This window comes from Oncorhynchus mykiss, chromosome 2 (assembly GCF_013265735.2).
Source record: "Oncorhynchus mykiss isolate Arlee chromosome 2, USDA_OmykA_1.1, whole genome shotgun sequence".
Lineage (NCBI taxonomy): Eukaryota > Metazoa > Chordata > Actinopteri > Salmoniformes > Salmonidae > Oncorhynchus > Oncorhynchus mykiss.
In genome coordinates, this window is record NC_048566.1 from 32,952,056 (window position 1) to 32,971,087 (window position 19,032).

At 42.7% G+C, this 19,032-nt stretch overlaps 1 protein-coding gene across 3 annotated transcripts in view; it reads right to left on the reverse strand.

Moving 5' to 3' along the window:
• The window catches only part of LOC110487461 (lamin-A), a 29,443-nt gene extending 13,009 nt beyond the window's left edge, over nt 1-16,434 (reverse strand). Inside the window, exons 1-3 of one of the 3 annotated variants that reach the window (XM_036946113.1) lie at nt 16,286-16,434; nt 10,809-10,944; nt 8,377-8,768 (exon numbers count right to left, since the gene is read on the reverse strand). In XM_036946113.1, coding sequence (XP_036802008.1) covers nt 8,377-8,732 — 356 coding nt within the window. In that variant the 5' untranslated portion in view covers nt 8,733-8,768; nt 10,809-10,944; nt 16,286-16,434. Of the gene's footprint in view, nt 1-8,376; nt 8,769-10,593; nt 10,619-10,808; nt 11,040-16,285 lie in introns of those variants that run through there. The other 2 variants (XM_021559400.2, XM_021559405.2) reach the window with 2 other exon arrangements.
• Nucleotides 16,435-19,032: the final 2,598 nt, after the last annotated feature.

The window sequence follows — 19,032 nt, forward strand, 5'->3', positions numbered from 1 at the left end:
CTATTGTTTGATTGTCTAGCCCCGATAAGGTAGAGAACACAGGTTAGCCAGTTTGTCCTTGTCTTTTACCACTTGTAACACTTGTTTTATAATACTTCAACTGTCAGGAGTGTTACCTACACACAGAAAGTGATGTAGCTATGTAAATCAATTCTTACAGCTCTAAATGTATTTTAAGCCTGCATCACCTATGAGCTTTAGTCAAATTTCAGACGATAACACTAATGAAATGAATTGAGATTGCTTGGAATCAAACTACTGCATACTGACAAAGTTTAAATACATGTTAACCTTGGTAGAACATACGCTCCATGTAGATGAACAGCAAACAGTGTGTGACTGGCTTTGACAGAGCAAACAGAGTCAGTGGGGACAGAGCTTAAGTGATCTGAGGCCAAGTGGGGTGGGGTGGTGTGTCCCCCCCCCCCCCCCCCCCCCCACCCCACCGAAATCTGGTTGGCCACTCCAATGGCCCCTCAGAGATCTGATCGGTCTCCTCTGAAAATATATTGACATGACGGGCACCGAGCATCTCACCGGAAAAAGCATCCGAGCGAGCGAAACAGCACCCTTCTTTCGTAGTATGTGTAGCCCATGTATCTGATCTTGTCTGGCCAAAAAGAGTATGACATGTCCATACAGCATCAGATACATGGGCCTCAGATACGAATACAGAGGGGCGCTGTTCGCCTCGCTTTCGATGCTTTCTCTGGTGAAAATTATGAAAGACTGTTAGACACAAATGAGAAATCATTTTATAAGTGTTTCTTTTTTTATTGTTCATTTTTGGAGACTTTGTAGGCTGAATGTCATTACACTTATGGCGTTTGTAACATCCCTTTCCATTCAAATGGTGGCTGCACAGTGCACTGTTCGGATGCTGGACTTTGGAGTAGACAAACGTGTGCAGGTAACCTACTTTACCTACTTTTTGATGTGTTTGTTTACCAATCAGGTGATAACATCAGACTGGTTGTGTTCATGACACATTAAAAGGGAATATTTCTACAGTTAAATTACATTCATTTACTATAAAGCCGATAAAAATACATTTGTGCACGCACAAGCACACATAGGAGGTCGCTTAAGAATGTCACGGTATAAATTTGCTCTCTGGATGTCACTTTCAAGTGAATTTACTGCTGTATGCTGCTCTTCTATAAAATCCTGACCTCAAATGCAAACATTTGGAATTGATTTATTTGAACAGGGAAATGTACCAAACGTAAGCTGAAGCATTTAATATGTGTTGAACCATTATAATTGAAATTTGTACAACCCCCGCCCTCCCAAAAAAAATATATATATATACAAATCAGGTTCAAAATGGTATGATCCCCCTAAACTGGGTCTGTGTCCCACCTTGGCCACCCCATTCAAAATGTTCTGGGCACGCCACTGAACAGATTCAGAGCTTAACTGATCTGAGGCCAATTACCCCATGCAGCTGCATTGAGTTAGAAAGCTCTGCTAGAAAGCTCTGCACCACAAAGCTCTGCTGTGGTGCCATGTGAATAGATGGGGAGTGGCGCTAACGTTAGCATTATGGAACTAATACAGCAGACTGTGTGGCGCCTAATAGGAGGAGCAGTGTTAGCTTTAACATTCTTTAGCCTATTCTAGCCAATGTGTCTGTAACAGCACCCAACTGTTAGATGCACTATGCAGAAATCGCGCCACCATTTCCTGGTTGCTAAAATTCTAATAGTTTGCTTAATTTCAGTTTGTGACAAAACAAGCAAGTATAGTGTAGAGAATCATTGTACCATCTAAACTGCTGTGAAATATATTTTTCATAACCAAAAATATTGTATTTTCAGCTGTTGGAAGCTGGTGTGCAAAACCGAAAAGTAAACAATGCAAAAACTAAACTTAAGAACAGGAAGCATAGAAGTAGTGCATAGAACAGATCTACCGCTTCTTAGACTTACTTTCAACGAGAATGACAGATCTATAACCCACATTTATATGTGAATTTGGTCAAGTCGCCCAAAAAGTTACATAATCCATCTTTAATAGGTTAAGATTAGTTCCCTTCTGCATTACGGTATGTAAACGTCAGTAAACATTTCCTTAGTGAACACTTGCATTGAGGAGTAGTCTATAACAGTGCGTCGGACAACATTGGCCTGCACCTGGTTAAACATCACAATCCTTTTAAAGCTTGGCTTGTATAGGCTCCAGTAAACAAGAGTGATGTTTAGTGACACAAAATGCTAAACATCTGGAGGTCTTCCTGACTGTTCAAAATGCTCCATGCAAACATCAAACTCTGTTGAAGGAAATGAAAACGCTTCAGACATATTTATCATTCAGAGTTGTGGTAATCCACTGGCAGTTACATTACTGATCAGATAAGAACATTTGGGGGTCGCATCCACTTCATCCACTACCAAATGGGAACTTCCCAGTGTGTTGTGTGTGTGTAACTTACTTTAAGGTGAGTGTGTGTTTTAATTTGGGTACAATGTGTGTGTCTAAGTATGATGTCTGTTCGTGTGGAGTGAGCATGTGTGCAGAGGCCCAGCATCTTAAAGTGATTTACCCTGTTAGAGAGCGGATGACTCATTCAGCTTGGCTGGGTCTTGAAAAGAATCAAAGTGCTATGGAAACTCTTATCCACACACACACTCGTTCCAGCCCGCCAATGCCTTCTCCGAACACAGTACTGGTCTACTGAAAGGCCAAACACTACTCTTTAATTATCAAAACTCAGCCCAACAAAGAGAGCTCTATATAGCAGACATCACATGTACAGTCTTAGCACATGTGTTTTCCATTGCCATGTACTTTGTTAGGGCCAGTGGAGAGAGTAGCCACGAGACTAGGTTAGGTATACTCCCACTTGCCCCACTCACGCCTTTGGAGACCCCTAGAGCCTAGGGAACACTAAGTTGAAAGACAAAACAATGTATGAGAATAGCCATCAATTGTAGAACATTCATATCAGACTTACTATTAACAACATTCCATGTTTTATAACTACAGCCACTGGAACAGTCAGCCTTCAAGCTCCCTATTCATTACTAATCAATAAACTAGTTGAACAGCTGCTGAACTAACTACTAATGACACAGTAAACACTTGTAAAATGCTCTCAATGGGGCGGCAGGATAGCCTAGTGGTTAGAGCGTTGGGCCAGTAACCAAAAGTTTGCTGGATCGAATCCCCAACTGTCGTTCTGCCCCTGAAAATAAATAAGAATTTGTTCTTAACTGACTTGCCTAGTTAAATAAAAGGTGCAATTTTTAAAATAAAAATAATCAACGACATGAAAACTGGCTGTTCATTTATTTTACCTAAGAACAAATTCTTATTTTCAATGATGGCAGAATGAGAGACTTACCAGCTCGGGAGTTTTGAACTTGCAACCTTCCGGTTGCTAGTCCAACACTCTAACCACTAGGCTACCCTGCCGCCACAAAATGAAGACAAACAATGTTTCTATAACACATTTTTTAAATATACTTAAATATTTCAATAAGCCTGAACCTGTCTCTCTAATAGCAGGTCACAGAACAGGTTTCATTTGTGGCCTACACACCGTTGTGGCTAAAATAAAGTGTGTCACCCAAATCCAGGGAGCCTGTGGTCCAGACAGACTTGGTTCTGTATAACTTGAGAAGGTCACACTGTGTCACCTGATACAGGCTGAGGTCATGCTGGTAGAATGACGCTGCCCTCGAGGGAGTTTTCCGAGAGAATAGAGATCCAAACCTCCTGGGAGAAGCTGTAGTATAATAAACTGTCATGGTACACATTTCGTCCCCGAGGAAAACGAGGGGGGAAAAGGCTGCACACACTGCTGAGTTTCTATCTGTTCCATGAAGAGCGAGCGCTTTAGAAACCAAATATTGATTCTTTGTGCCTCACGAACTGTAGCAAAGATGGATTCTATGTTGAATAAGACATTTTTCTTCTTATATTCAATTCAAGTTATGTTCTGCACAATTAAGGATGGGCACCAACTATTGCTTTCTCTCTAAGGTGTACTTCTATTGTGAACTTTAGACATTCATATCCTGAGGGATTGAGCCAAAAGCCTTTATTGAGAGGTTGTTTCAGTGCAGAACCACAGAGTATTTGAACAGCTTTGATACATCATCATTCATTGGTGGGGAGAGGATGTTTGCTCTTGTCCATTTTAAAGGGAGAGTGACTTAATTCAAAGACTTTAGCATAACAAATGGACTTCAATGGGTTCCTCCTGTTGTCCAGCTGTGTGTCAGCCCGGCAGAACATTCACATGATTAAATGGAAGTAGAGTGCAGTCGACGTCAGCGAATTGTTTAGAGTTTCCCTAAGCTAAAAGTAGCAGTACAGCCCTTGGTTACTAGTGGTAACCAAACTATGTGTTTATAAAATATTTGGGCCTACAAATAGACCACTTAGCCTCCTTGTATTACCATCCTTGTGGGTACCGGAAATCCCTAAAGGACGGTAAAACAAGGAAAATTCTCCCCACCAGGACAAAGGCTATTTGAAGCTTATGGGTTAGGTTTAGGGTTGCAGGTTAAGGTTAGGTTTAGAGAAAATAAGATTTTGAATGGAAATCTATTTTAGGTCCCCACAAATATAGTAAAACATATGGTGTGTGTGCGAGCACGAGCGCAGAAATGAAACTGAGACAAAAACTTTCTTAAATGAAGGAAATGTGTTCATGCTATATGATAAGTGTACTTCCTGCTGTGTTCTCTGATAGCCCCAAAGTGCTACAAGTTGGCATGGCAGCCACTCCAACACAAAATACATTACAGTACATAAAGAAGCCAAACGACTTCATATCAGATTCTCCATCATTCAGGTCATTGGAATGAAATGACGATTAAAAAAGGAAATGCGTTGGGAAACTTCACACTGCAACCATATTCATTCTAATGAACATTTATCCTGCATACCGTACCCTCAATAAAACAGACAAAACATCTACGTGTGTTAGAAGATGTTATCTGTCCTGTCCCACCACAGGTGTCACACACAGCAACCTTGGAAAAAAAGAGTCTGGAAATGGGAGTGGGTATTGACTTTTGAACTCCCTCAATGATCTAGCCCATTCCACCACCTTTGATCCCGAATGCCTACAACTCCGGCCATAAAAATAATTGTTCTACAGTTATAATTGTTCTACAGTTTGCAATAGATTAGCGAACCATCTTTACTTCCAGGGAGTGAAAGTCAAAAAGCAATAGGTTTTGACAATATAACTCAAAGTGCCATTTTTCAACAGGTGAACCAACAATAAGATCTAGAAAGAACACTATCTGCAGAGCTTGCATGGGTCTCCCTGTATATTGTCAACACAAAGCAGCCTATTCATCGTCTGGATGGGGAGACAAGGGATTGTCCTGCCAATGACGACCAGGAGCAGGTTCCCCCACACATGCTCCTATTTCACAGCCACAGATGGAAGGCACTGTGGCATGAGACTAGCGTCCGCCGCCCCTCTTAGGTTCCAGAGGAGGAGCATCCACAGTGGATAACTAGACCTTGACGAATGTGGGAGTGTGGGCCAAGCCTTGGGGCTCATGTTGAAGCTTAGCAAATCATATTGCAGCATAGCAGCGTCTTAGGTGGGTAGTCAATATTTTTAGGCTAGCCTGATTGTGCTCTAGCCTAGCGATTCTTACTCTATCCTAACAGCGGAACATGCTTTAGCCAAATAAGGTTTGTTTTTATCCCCCCTGGCAAATTATTTACAAGCTAGAATGGGTTGTAGACGAGCAGTTTACATCCTAGTAGCCCAATGGCGATGGTCTGTCCTCAGGGGAGTTGCATGTGTCTGTTGCGACATAAAGACGACTGTGTGGCATGGCCCAATGGCATGTCTAAGAACAGGTGTGTATAGTCACAGGCCCTGGTAAGTGACAGTTACATCTGCTGCAGCACACTACAAAACAGGGCTAGAGGGCTTGGCACTGTATAATGTAGGGCCTACAGTAATGGGGTATTATAATATTTGAATGACTAAGAATATTGTTGAAAGGGACATGCACACTGTTTATTTGTTGGGACGGTATACTGCTCTGTCTCTGATAAGAAAGTTACATTTACTTTGAAGTCCTCACAGGGCACCAGCCAAAGGTAATAACATGGTGTTGATAGGGAACTAGATGATACGTATGAACTATTAATAAAGATGGCTCGCTGCTCTGCCCTAGAGATCCAGACCTAAAGAAAGGCCACAGCCAGCAGCTCCCTTCCCACAATCAAGGCCCTGAAAAACCTCTGAGTCACCACCCTGTCACACGCCCATGCCAAGACTCCCTAGCTGCCATGGCAACCAAACACTGGCAAACACACCGGCTGCAGCGTAAGAGACCGAGGCTGCCCACGCAGGCCTGAGTGATACATTTCCACCACACGTGTAACAAATGATTGGTTTCCAACGGAAGTTATAGGCGCTGTTGCTATTCTTCACTCAGCTAGGGACCTTACGGCACAATGGGAAAGAGAATTTAAGTGAACTGTAAAATTCCATTCACTCACCAAACAGACTTGGTTTTTAAAGAGAGTCACTACTCCTCAGACAGCCCAACTCACTCAACACACTCAAGTCAAGACCCAGAAGTCCACACCCTGACCAAGGTCGGCACTCAAACACAAACCCACCCCAGAGCCACACCCTCACCTGCAATGTTGGGTACACCAAACACTGTACATTCCATCTTGACAGATACACTGCAAACATTAATTGAAACATTAACCCAGTGAAAACACAATGGCACTATGGTTGAACAAGTAAGACTCCACCCTCACGTCTCTGTACAGACGCCATTGCTTCAACATTGCAATTGCACGGTGTTGAAAACCAGAGTCATGCCAATGAGAAGCTGTTGAAGACAGTGTTTGCATAGCTTAAAATATTCCTATTCTCTGTTTGCTACTCCCTGCGGAGGGAAGCCCCATGCATAAACGAGGGTACGTTAAAGAAGTTTTTTTTTTAAATAGTAAAATAACAAGTAAATACAACTAACACTTTCAACTGTCTTTCATTTTCTCAGACACACTGCAACCCGATTTGCACTTTGCCAAGACATTCAAACATTCCTGTGGAGTCATTGCAGGCCGTTGCCTGCTAGTAGGAGAGAGAGAGAGAGAGAGAGCGAGAGATGTGAGCTATTGTCTAGTCTGTGGGCACATTTACCCACTTAACTCTGGTAGACAGATCCCTTTCACATTCTCCCAAAGGTCTAAGTCTAACCTACCCAGCCAGTTCCGATGGCTCAGTTGGTTGGAGAATGGTGCCAACACCAGAGTTTGGATTAAAGCATATTTTATCTTAACCTGGAAACCTGCTTACAGGCTTTGATTGAAATGCGCTGTGTAATAATGCATTGCATGCATGGGATTGTGGGAGTGTTGACTGTCATTACACTCGTAAGTCAAGCTAAACAGAGCGAGCTGTTTGTCAGGGCGTGGCCCCGTGGCTGGGCCCTTTGTCATTACCATGTAGGGGAATACAGTATTACTACCCAACCTGCTGAAAACCACCAGGAATGTACACAACTAATGTCAGGCATGTCGCTCTCCACACCTCTAAAGGATTTTAGAAGTCGGAGTTTAAGGTAGTGTGCATTCTGGTGCAAAATGGATGTTGCATCACCCAGGTGTGGATTAGAAGCACTACCACTCACATCCTCAGTGGCAAACTGCCTTGGAATTAAAGGTTGCAATGGGTTAAATTCAATTATTTATTAGTAAAGGCTTATCTGACCAACGCTCTGACAAATGTGCCAGCATACTAGGTATCCAGTCCAGGGTGAAAATGGTTTCAGGGCTGGTGTACTTATGGTTTGGAAGAGAAAGAGGAACATGATGTAGTAGTGGAAATCTACTTCATTGAGAATGACTGTAGTGAAGGACTGGAGTAAGAGCAGACCTGCACTGGTTGATGAGTCAGAGCCAGTACAGGGAAATAACGTCACCACAAATGAGGTATAATGAAATGAGATGGTGTCTCGTCCTCTGGTTTGAATATGCCCCTCCTTATCATTATATAGGAGGTTGTAGGCAGTTAAATGTGTGTCAGTGAGATTACATGCTGAATCACAATCACTTTCAAATTTAGACTAAATTAATTAGCCCCTTGGCCAAAACCCAATGTGTCCCTCGGCCAGAAACTTACAACAGGGAGCATGGCAATAGACTAACTTTATGACACCACAATTTGATACAGGATTACCCATAAACCTCCTGCCTTTCTGTCCCCATCCCAGGATTTCCAATAATAATACTCTTGCAAACCCATCTTTGCTAGCTCTCTTGCCCCCCACCTAGAACATTTGGCCTAAATTCAACTGAACATTTGTTTTTGCAGCCTTTGCATGCTGCCTACAAAAAAAATGACCTAAACCCTGCCAACCCAATGTGTCCTACCTGACTTTGAGCTCCTTGTAATCCTCCTTGACTTTGCCTAGCTCCAGCTGCAGTCGGGCGCGCTCCTTGGCCACCGAGTCGAGGGTCTTGCGGGCGTCGGCAAGCTCCGTCTCATAGGCCACCTTCATGCCTGTCACCTCACGGCTGATCTCGGTCTCGGACTCGGTGATGCGCAGCCGCAGCCCAGCATTCTCTATCTCCAGCGAACGCACCTTGTCAATGTAGACGGCCAGCCGGTCGTTGAGGTTGCACAGGTCGTCCTTCTCCTGCAGGCGAGAGATGCGGGTTGGGGAGAGTGGGGTGGCAGTCCCACCGCGGCTGGCTCGTTTCTGACCCGGAGATTCCATAGTGGACATCCAGCAGGTGGTTCAGGTGGTTGGCTGGGAGACAGGCTGTGGAGGGAAGGATTCATTCATTAATCAACATCTGATACAGCAAATGTTAGAACAGGTATAGCGAAGCCTGAGGGAGGAACCATGTGAGTTAGCATGTGCCAAAATAGAAAATAGTAAAGGAGGGGGGGGTTGGGGCTTAGGCGTATAACAGCTATGCATCTCTCTCACCATCAGAGAAGCCCTACTAAAAATGCTGTTTGGGTGGTTAAGCAACTTTAGCTCTCTCCTGAGCAAGTCTAATTCCCACCATCTGGCGTCTGCAGTGAACAGGCAATTAGACAATTTTGATAACACACAAAATATGTATTCAAGAACTACAGAAGCATACAAAACAATGAACAAATATTACACAAGCAAAGAATATCTGCATCATCTCCCTTGTCCGCCAACTGCTTGTTGAGACAGAGTGAAGAAGTACTAACAGCCTGCTAATTATGCCAGAGTCACTAATTCGGAGAAATCTGTCCGATGGCTGTCTCCCTCCACTTACATTCGGCTTGCCTAAATCTCAGTCATTACACCATGGCCTTGACTCACTACATAAACAAACACAGCAGGATGCCCTGATTAGGAGATGAAGAACCACTTTCTCAATGTTTAGATGGGCAGAGGCAGCAGTGAAATGACTGTCAGAAAGTAGTGGATGAAAGGCTTTCGAAGCCCAAAAAACTAGCTGAGATTCCACTCTGGAACTTTGATATCGCAGTAGAGTAAATTAATGTTTCCACAATATATTGACAATTAGCAATACAAAAAAATATTTTTTTTTTCAATATCCATGTTGATATATTTTTTAATATTTAAAAATTAATGTTAAAAATAAATATTGAAATCTAAATACTACTCATATTACAGAGAACGCTGTAAAGCTTCTTATGCCACCAATTCTTGCTTTGTAGCATCTACAGATTAAACATTATGGAGTCTTAAAGGAGGCCTTGGTATGCCCGAAATGTCATAAATATGCCAACTTTGACTAATTATTTCTCAATTATGCTTTTAGATACATATTTCAAATACACACTGAATGTACCAAACATTAGTAACACTTTCCTAATATTCCACCCCCTTTAGCCCTCCGAACAGCCTCAAATCATCGGGGCACAGACTCTACAAGGTGTTGAAAGCGTTCCACAGGGATGCTGGCCCATGTCGACTCCAATGGTGCCGACAGTTGTGTCAAGTTGGCTGGATGTCCTTTGGTTGGTGGGCCGTTCTTGATACACATGGGAAACTTGAGAGTGAAAAGCCCAGCAGCGTTGCAGTTTGACACACACAAACCGGTGCGCCTGGCACCTACTACCATACCCTATTCAAAGGAACTGAAATAATTATCTTGCCTATTCACCCTCTGAATGGCACACATACACAATCCATACCTCAATTGTCTCTAGGCTTAAAAATCCTTCTTTAACTCGTCTTCTCCCCTTCAACTGCCCTGATTGAAGTGCATTTAACAGGTTTCATCAATAATGGATTATAGCTTTCACCTGGTCAGTCGGTCATGGAAAGAGCAGGTGTTCCTAATGTTTTGTACACTCATTGTATGTTAACAATCCTTCTTCCAAAGGACTGTTGTATGAATTTCATTTTGAGAAAATCCCCAAAAGCATGGTCTTTTTTGTCTGGGTTTTATGAGGAATCACTCAGATGTAATCTATTTCATTACTCGTGCAATGATACAGCATATATGATAAATAAGTAACTGATGAATGTGAACACCTTAGCACTACATAGCCCTTTCCATAGATAATTAGGTACTTTTAGAAAGAGTAACTACCTACATTACTTTCCCCAATAACCATGCATTAGAGTAACTTACACTGAATGACATATACTTTGAAAAGGTCACAGCCGAGTTGTTATCCTACACCCCCAACCGGTCAACAACGAAAGTGAAATGAAATTTGAACTGTACACTGTAGCTGTCAAGATCAAAGTACAAGCAGGAACCTATTCTCACATCTCTGTTAGTGTGGGCTGACATTCACAACTGTCAGTCAAAGTGCAACCAGAGCCAAAACGTCTTTATCTTACCTTAGTGAGAGTGTGAGGTTGTGAGTGGAAGCCTCCTGGTGGAGCAGTGTGTGTGTCTGCACAGCCGGACCTGTGTGGAAGTTCAGCTGCCGCTGTGTGTTGTAGATAGGTGTTCTTCTCTGGGTCTGAGGTGCCCCTGTGGAGTATAGGGAGGAGGATCAGTGCTGTCTGTGTGCCTTTGGCTCACGCTCTGGAATGGCTGCGTCACAGTCTCTCCCTGCACATGTATCGCTGAAGAGAGAAAGAGAGCGGGAAGTAGGGAGAGGGTGGGGCAAGGAGGAGCCAGGCTGGACTAATACAGATAGAGCCCACACACAGCACAGCAACTACTCAGCTCCCTGGTGTCTCACTTACTCTCTTTTCCTTTATCTTTCATTCACAGTGGGCTCACAGACACAGTGATCCCAACTGCTTGGACATGTGGCCTGTCAGTGAAAGCTCCACTTTCAAGTGCAAACAGACAGAGGAAAATAGTTGGATGGAAAATCCGTCCTTATCCATTCTTTAACTGTACGGAGCTGTACAAATTAGTCTGTAATTGCAAATCATCACCTTACTGTCAGCTCACAAAAAAAATGATTTCGTTTGCACCATTTTTTTTAATCAAAAGACCAAAAATCCCAAAGAAAATAGTCTATGTTACTGCTATATTTCCAATGAAGGGTACAGCACAGTACACCAATACAGTAATTCCCATAGGTCATCTTCAAGCTCCCAGGTCTCTTTATCATCTCTGCTCGAAGATGGATCTTGTATTTATTGCCTCGGGGTGGAGTTAATGAAAGAACAGGTCCAATCAAGTCCAATGTCAGGAGAGGATGGTTATTCTGTTGTGTGTGTGTGTGTGTGTGTATTGTTGATGGAGAGTGTGGGCATGGCATTGGACAGGCCCAGTAGCTATGGGAGTACCCTGGTGAAGCCCTAGCGGTGGAAAGGGCCTGTAATTTTGTGGCCTTCTCTCTCTGAGTCACATATCCCAGCACAAACAGCTCACTGTGTTCAGCGCTGCCCCCTTTTTTTTACCCCTCCCTCTCTCCCGCTCACTGTTCTTGCTCCTTAGGCATTCACCCTAAAAAGTGGTGGAAAAAGTACCTAATTGTCATACTTGAGTACTATATAAATAGTAAAGTAATGTAAAGACACTCCAAAAAACTACTTAAGTAGTACTTAAAAGTATGTTTACGTATGTACTTTACACCACTTCCCCTAACAAACAACAAGCTTGTTCCAAATGAAGTATTTACCCCAAACTCTTATACTGGACATTGGACTATACTAAAAAAGCAGCAAATAGCCAACTCTTTGGGTGGACTGCATCTGTGCCTGAACCATAGAGGACTCAAAAAACATAGTACTAAGAAGTTACTACTGGGTTTGCTTCAAATTGAGGCAGCAGGTAGCCTAGTGGTTTTAGCGTTGGGCCAGTAACCGAAAGGTTGCTAGAGCGAATCCCCGAACTGACACTGTAAAAATCTGTCGTTCTGCCCCTGAACAACTGACAGCCTGTTCCTAGGCCGTCATTGTAAATAAGAATTTGTTCTTAACAAACTTGCCAAGTCAAATGAAAGGTTACATAAAAATTCACTTCATTTTGGTACCTGCACAAATAACATAACCATAAAACCCTTTGGGTTAACAATAGTAGGACCGAGACGATACCAGATACACAATACTCATTAGTATCGTGGCAAGGAAACCAAACACAAAATGGATTTTACGTCTTTAGGAAAACAGCCCTAATTTCGGAAACAAAACATTATGTCATCCAGAGAAACATTTATTTATTTTCCAAACTATAGCACATAATATTTTACATACAGTTGAAGTTGGAAGTTAACATACACTTAGGTTGGAGTCATTAAAACTCATTTTTCAACCACTCCACAAATGTCTTGTTAACAAACTATAGTTTTGGCAAGTCGGTTAGGACATCTACTTTGTGCATGACACAAGTAATTTTTCCAACAATTGTTTACACACAGATTATTTAACTTATAACTCACTGTATCACAATTCCAGTGGGTCAGAAGTTTACATACACTAAGTTGACTGTGCCTTTAAACAGCTTGGAAAGTTCCAGAAAATGATGTCATGGCTTTAGAAGCTTCTGATAGGCTATTTGACATAATTCGAGTAGATTGGAGGTGTACCTGTGGATGTATTTCAAGGCCAAGCTTCAAACTCAGTGTCTCTTTGCTTGACATCATGGGAAAATCTAAAGAAATTGGCCAAGACCTCAGAAAGAAAATTGTAGACGTCCATAAGTCTGGTTCATCCTTGGGAGCCATTTCCAAATGCCTGAAGGTACCACGTTCATCTGTACAAACAATAGTACGCAAGTACAAACACCATGGGACCACGCAGCCGTCATACCGCTCAGGAAGGAGACGCGTTCTGTCTCCTAGAGTTGAACGTACTTTGGTGTGAAAAGTGCAAATCAATCCCAGAACAACAGCAAAGGACCTTGTGAAGATGCTGGAGGAAACAGGTACAAAAGTATCTATATCCACAGTAAAACAAGTCCTATATCAACATAACCTGAAAGGTTGCTCAGCAAGGAAGAAGCCACTGCTCCAAAACCGCCATAAAAAAAGTCAGACTATGGTTTACAACTGCACATGGGGACAAAGATCGTACTTTTTGGAGAAATGTCCTCTGGTCTGATGAAACAAAAATAGAACTGTTTGGCCATAATGACCATCATTATGTTTGGAGGAAAAAGGGGGAGGCTTGCAAGCCGAAGAATACCATCTCAACCGTGAAGCACAGGGGTGGCAGCCTCATGTTGTGGGGTGATTTGCTGCAGGAGGGACTGGTGCACTTCACAAAATAAATGGCATCATGAGGGAGGGAAATTATGTGGATATATTGAAGCAACGTCTCAAGACATCAGTCAGGAAGTTAAAGCTTGGTCGCAAATGGGTCTTCCAAATGAACAATGACCCCAAGCATACTTCCAAAGTTCTGGCAAAATGGCTTAAGGACAACAAAGTCAAGGTATGGGAGTGGCCATCACAAAGCCCTGACCTCAATCCTATAGAATGTTTGTGGGCAGAACTGAAAAGGTGTGAGCGAGCAAGGAGGCCTACAAACCTGACTCAGTTACACCAGCTCTGTCAGGAGGAATGGGCCAAAATTCACCCAACTTATTGTGGGAAGCTTGTGGAAGGCTACCCGAAACATTTGACTCAAGTTAAACAATTTAAAGGAAATGCTACCAAATACTAATTGAGTGTGTGTAAACTTCTGAACCACTGAGAATGTGATGAAAGAAATACAAGCTGAAATAAATAATTATCTCTATTATTCTGACATTTCACATTCGTAAAATAAAGTGGTGATTCTAACTTGACCTAAAACAAAATGTCAGGAATTGTGAAAAACTGAGTTTAAATGTACTTGGCTAAGGTGTATGTAAACTTCCGACTTCAACTGTATATCAGGTTTTAAAGGACCAAAGACTGTTCTGCTTCGTGTTCTCATTTTTGCCATGTAAAAAATTATTTTGATACTGGTATCCTCACAGCCCTAAACAGAGAGATCAGACTTTTGGATGAAGGCTGTTGCTTGATGTAAAAGCAACACACAAAGCGGGTCCGCTGAAATCCAGGGTCAGGAGTGAATGCTCTAACTCTCTGAGGCACTCATCCAGTCAACAGGCAGGAACAGGAATGACAGCCTGTGATGCAACTTACGAGACATGACAGGCAACATGTGGCATGTTAACTCTGCAGTCAGCCCTTTCTTTCTGTTTCATTCTCTTTCCATTCCCCTATAGCATTCCAAGAGGGCAGCAAAAAACAAGACACTGTTGAGCAATCTAAATGTTTTCTTTTTTACGAATGAGATACTCTATTGAATGCTGATGCACTACGTACAAGATGTGGCTGGGGTTATAGCATTTCTTTCACATGACCCATCAATTTAGACAAGTGTGTCTGGGTAAGCTTCATCTAATATTTTTTAAATATTTTTATCTGGACACTTTGTTTACCTGGAACTTTTCCTTATTGTAGGCTACTACCACTTTTAGTCTTAATATTTACTACATGACCTCATGTGAATCCTTAAAGAGATGGGTGGGCCTGGCTTAAGAGGATGTGAACAATACTGAATGGTTGTAGACAAAGGAAAGCTCTCCAGTAGGTACCAAAACATTCAAAAGGCCCTTTCCTCAAAAGTGATTTTACAAGCGTATAACATTCAAAGCAGAATTACTTTCCCATAGTTCCTAAAAAATGCTGTGCATGATATATCATTTTGTAAATTCAAGTCTCTACTTTTATCCAAAGTAAAAAACACAATTTCAAATGTTGCTACATAAGACCGAATCCAGGTGGTGAGTCACATATCATCTAAGGCCACAGTAAAACTGCAACTAGTAATCAAAGTATGGAATATTCACCCTTAACAGTAGTATCACTTGTTACATTTCTCACTGCAAGGCATATCCTAGTTTATTTCATACTTCCACCTTGGTTTATTTTGTGTTAGCTTATAAAATGAACAAACTGCTACAGAAAATAATTTGACATGCAGCTGAGACAGGTTGCTATAGGCTGTTTGCTCTGGTGTAATTTTTGTGACCTGGATCAATCTCTACAAAGTTCAACAAAAATACATGTAAAGATACATTAGCCTACTTTGTATTAAAGTTTCAGTGTATGCTAAAATGGTTTATACTCTGTTGTATGAATGGCGTTTGATGCATTGTCCGACTAGTATTAACTGTAAATCCTTTACCCTCGGGGGAAGAATGGCAGGCTTCACTTCAGATGCTCTACTCTTCTGCTCCCGATTTACAAAATGTATCAGCAGAGTACAGTAGGACTACATTGGCAGACGATGTGCTAACTTTGTTTTGTACAGGCATCCTCCCTTTGGGTGGGTCCAAAAGATACAGGACCACAAGGGACAAAGGATCAAGCCCAAGGTCCCATTTAGCATAATTAGGAACATGATGTGATTATGAAGTGTCCCATAGGAACAGATAAAGAGGGTATAGGGCTCAAAATGGAAAAGAGCTCCAATGTGCCTCTTCCTAATCCTAACCACTTGTTTTAATGGCTGGCTGAATATCTAGTGAATGACTACTGAGGCTGATGGGTTGGGAATTTAATGTAAATTAATCTATCATAATTCGCAAAAAAGTAATTCATCTCATCATTCCATTCGTCTGGAATGGACATTTTGGTAGGTAGTACTTGACGTTTGAGAGACGTGGCCGCGCCCCCTGCCTTCTGTTATCCATCCAGTCAATACAATTATTCCTCCTTCAGTAAACACAGGCAGAAACAAAGGCATAGGCGCCACCCACCGGCCAACTGTTGATGAGAACTCTGACTGACGTGAAGTGCAGGAATTTCAGGAAACATATTATAGAAGGAAAAATTGTGACGGAAACATGCTGATTGAAAACAGCAAACCATTTCACCTCAACAGAATATGGCCAGATTGGCTTCTATGATAAAACTTACCACAACCAGTTGGGGACTTTTTGGTTTATTGACTGATGAAAGAAAGTCACTTCAAAAACATACGCATTTGTCACCCGTAAGTGAAATGTAAGTAGCCTACAATTTGTTTGAAATACTGATGTAGCCTAATTGTAAACTACCTGGCATACGGTGTTACAGCCATCTGCAAATTTGATTAATTACGTTGCTGCGCCCGCTAACGTCTTCTTCTTTGGTATCATGGCGTTTGCTCATTTTGTTTGTGCATGCCGCCACCTGCTGTGCGGTAGTGTGGTCAATCACGTTATATTCATTTTGTGACACAAAAATAAAAAAGGAAGGGGGAAAAGGAAAAAAATGTCACCACGAACCCTGCACCTATATACAGGTGTGTAGTGCTGAGGAAGCGTTTTCATTTTGAGAATAGACAGGAAATTAATTCTTATCCATTCTGAATCAATTATATTCAATTACCACAAAAATTCCATGACAAATAATAGAATGACAAACCAAATAGAGATCCACAGTGGAGGTGAGGAAATCTTGGTTTCAAACAGGGAAATAGTTCCAATAGATTTCTCAGCGTTAATTTTTCCCACAGGGAATTTTAGAAACACTTAAAAAGGGGCTTTATTTCGTGTAGTCTTACCCTGGCGTGTATTTTTGATAACCATGTAAATCTCTCTCAGACAAGGTGATGTTTACCAATATTTTCAGCTCTATTTACTATCAGATTCAAAAATGCTAATTAGCATCAAAGTAGACATCATGCAATTTACACAGTTACACATATTTACACAGTTATCTAAACCGCTGAAAAACATTCCCACTGCATGATGCTGCCACCACCATGCTTCACCGTAGGGATGGTGCCAGGTTCCCTTCACACATGATGCTTGGCATTCAGGCCAAAGAATCTTGTTTCTCATGGTCTGAGAGTTCTTTAGGTTCCTTTTGGCAAACTCCAAGCGGGCTGTTATGTGCCTTTTACTGATGAGTGGCTTCCGTCTGGCCACTCTACCAAAAGGTCTGATTGGTGGAGTGCTAAAGAGATGGATGTCCTTCTGGAAGGTTCTCCACAGAGGAATTGTGGAGCTCCCTAACCAAGGCCCTTCTCCACCGATTGCTCAGTTTGGCCAGGCAACCAGCTCAAGGAAGAATCTTGGTGGTTCCAAATGTCTTCCATTTAAGAATGATGGAGGCCACTGGGTTCTTTGGGACCTTCAATGCTGCAGACATTTTTTTGGTACCCTTCCCCAGATCTGTGCCTCGACACAATTCTGTCTCGGAGCTCTACGGACAATTCCTTCAACCTCATGGCTTGTTTTTTTGCTCTGACATGCACTGTGGAACCTTATATAGACAGGTGTGTGCCTTTCCAAATCATGTCAAATTAATTGAATTTACCACAGGTGTACTCCAATCAAGATGTAGAAACATCTCAAGGATGATCAATGGAAACAGGATGTACCGGAGCTCAATTTCGAGTCTCATAGCAAAGGGTCTAAATACTTATGTAAATCAGGTATTTCTGTTTGTTATTTTTAATACATTTCCTCAAATAAAAAAATAAAATTGTTTTCGCTTTGTCATTATGGGATATTGTCATGTATTGTCATGTTGTGTCTTTCTGTCCTTTCCTTTCACCCTGTCTCCCTCTGCTGGTCGTATTAGGTTACCTTTTCTCCCCCGCTTTCCCCCAGCTGTTCCTTGTCTCCTCTGACTACCCATTCACCCCGTTTCCCACCTGTTCCCTTTTTCCCTCTGATTAGGTCCCTATATCTCTCTCTGTTTCTGTTCCTGTCCTTGTCGGATTCTTGTTTGTTGTGTTTCATGCCTGAACCAGACTATCGTCATGTTTGCTGTAACCTTGTCCTGTCCTGTCGGAATCTGCCGGTCTATCTGAGCCTACCTATGTTTGGTTATTAAAGAAGCTCTGTTTAAGTTAATTCGCTTTTGGGTCCTCATTCACTCACCGTAACAGAAGAATCCGACCAAGAATGGACCCAGCGACTTCGGATCCTCTCCACTCAGCCGTCGGGATCCAGGGAGCGATGCTAGGCAGACACGAGCAGGAATTGTCTGCTGCTCGACATGCCGTTGAGACCCTGGCCACCCAAGTCTCCAACCTCACAGAACAGGTTCACCATCTCCGCCTCGATCCACCGGCCACTTCCAGGGCTTTCGAATCTCCGGAGCCCAGAATCAATAACCCGCCGTGTTACTCTGGGGAGCCCACTGAATGCCGCTCGTTCCTCACCCAGTGTGATATTGTGTTTTCTCTCCAGCCCAACACTTACGCCAGGAGCACTGCTCGTGTCGCCTACGTCATATCTCTCCTTACTGGACGGGCTCGTGAGTGGGGCACGGCAATCTGGGAGGCAAGGGCTGAGTGTACTAACCAGTATCAGGACTTTAAGGAGGAGATGATACGGGTTTTTGATCGATCTGTTTTTGGGGAGGAGGCTTCCAGGGCCCTGTCTTCCCTATGTCAAGGCAATCGATCCATAACAGACTACTCTATTGAGTTTCGCACTCTTGCTGTCTCCAGTGGCTGGAACGAGCCGGCCTTGCTCGCTCGTCTTCTGGAGGGTCTCCGCGCAGAGGTAAAGGATGAGATTCTCTCCCGGGAGGTTCCTTCCAGCGTGGACTCCTTGATTGAACTCGCTATTCGCATTGAGCGACGGGTTGATCTTCGTCACCGAGCTCGTGGAAAGGAGCTCGCGCTCTCCGTCGCCCCCCTCTCCGCATCACTACCATCTTCCTCT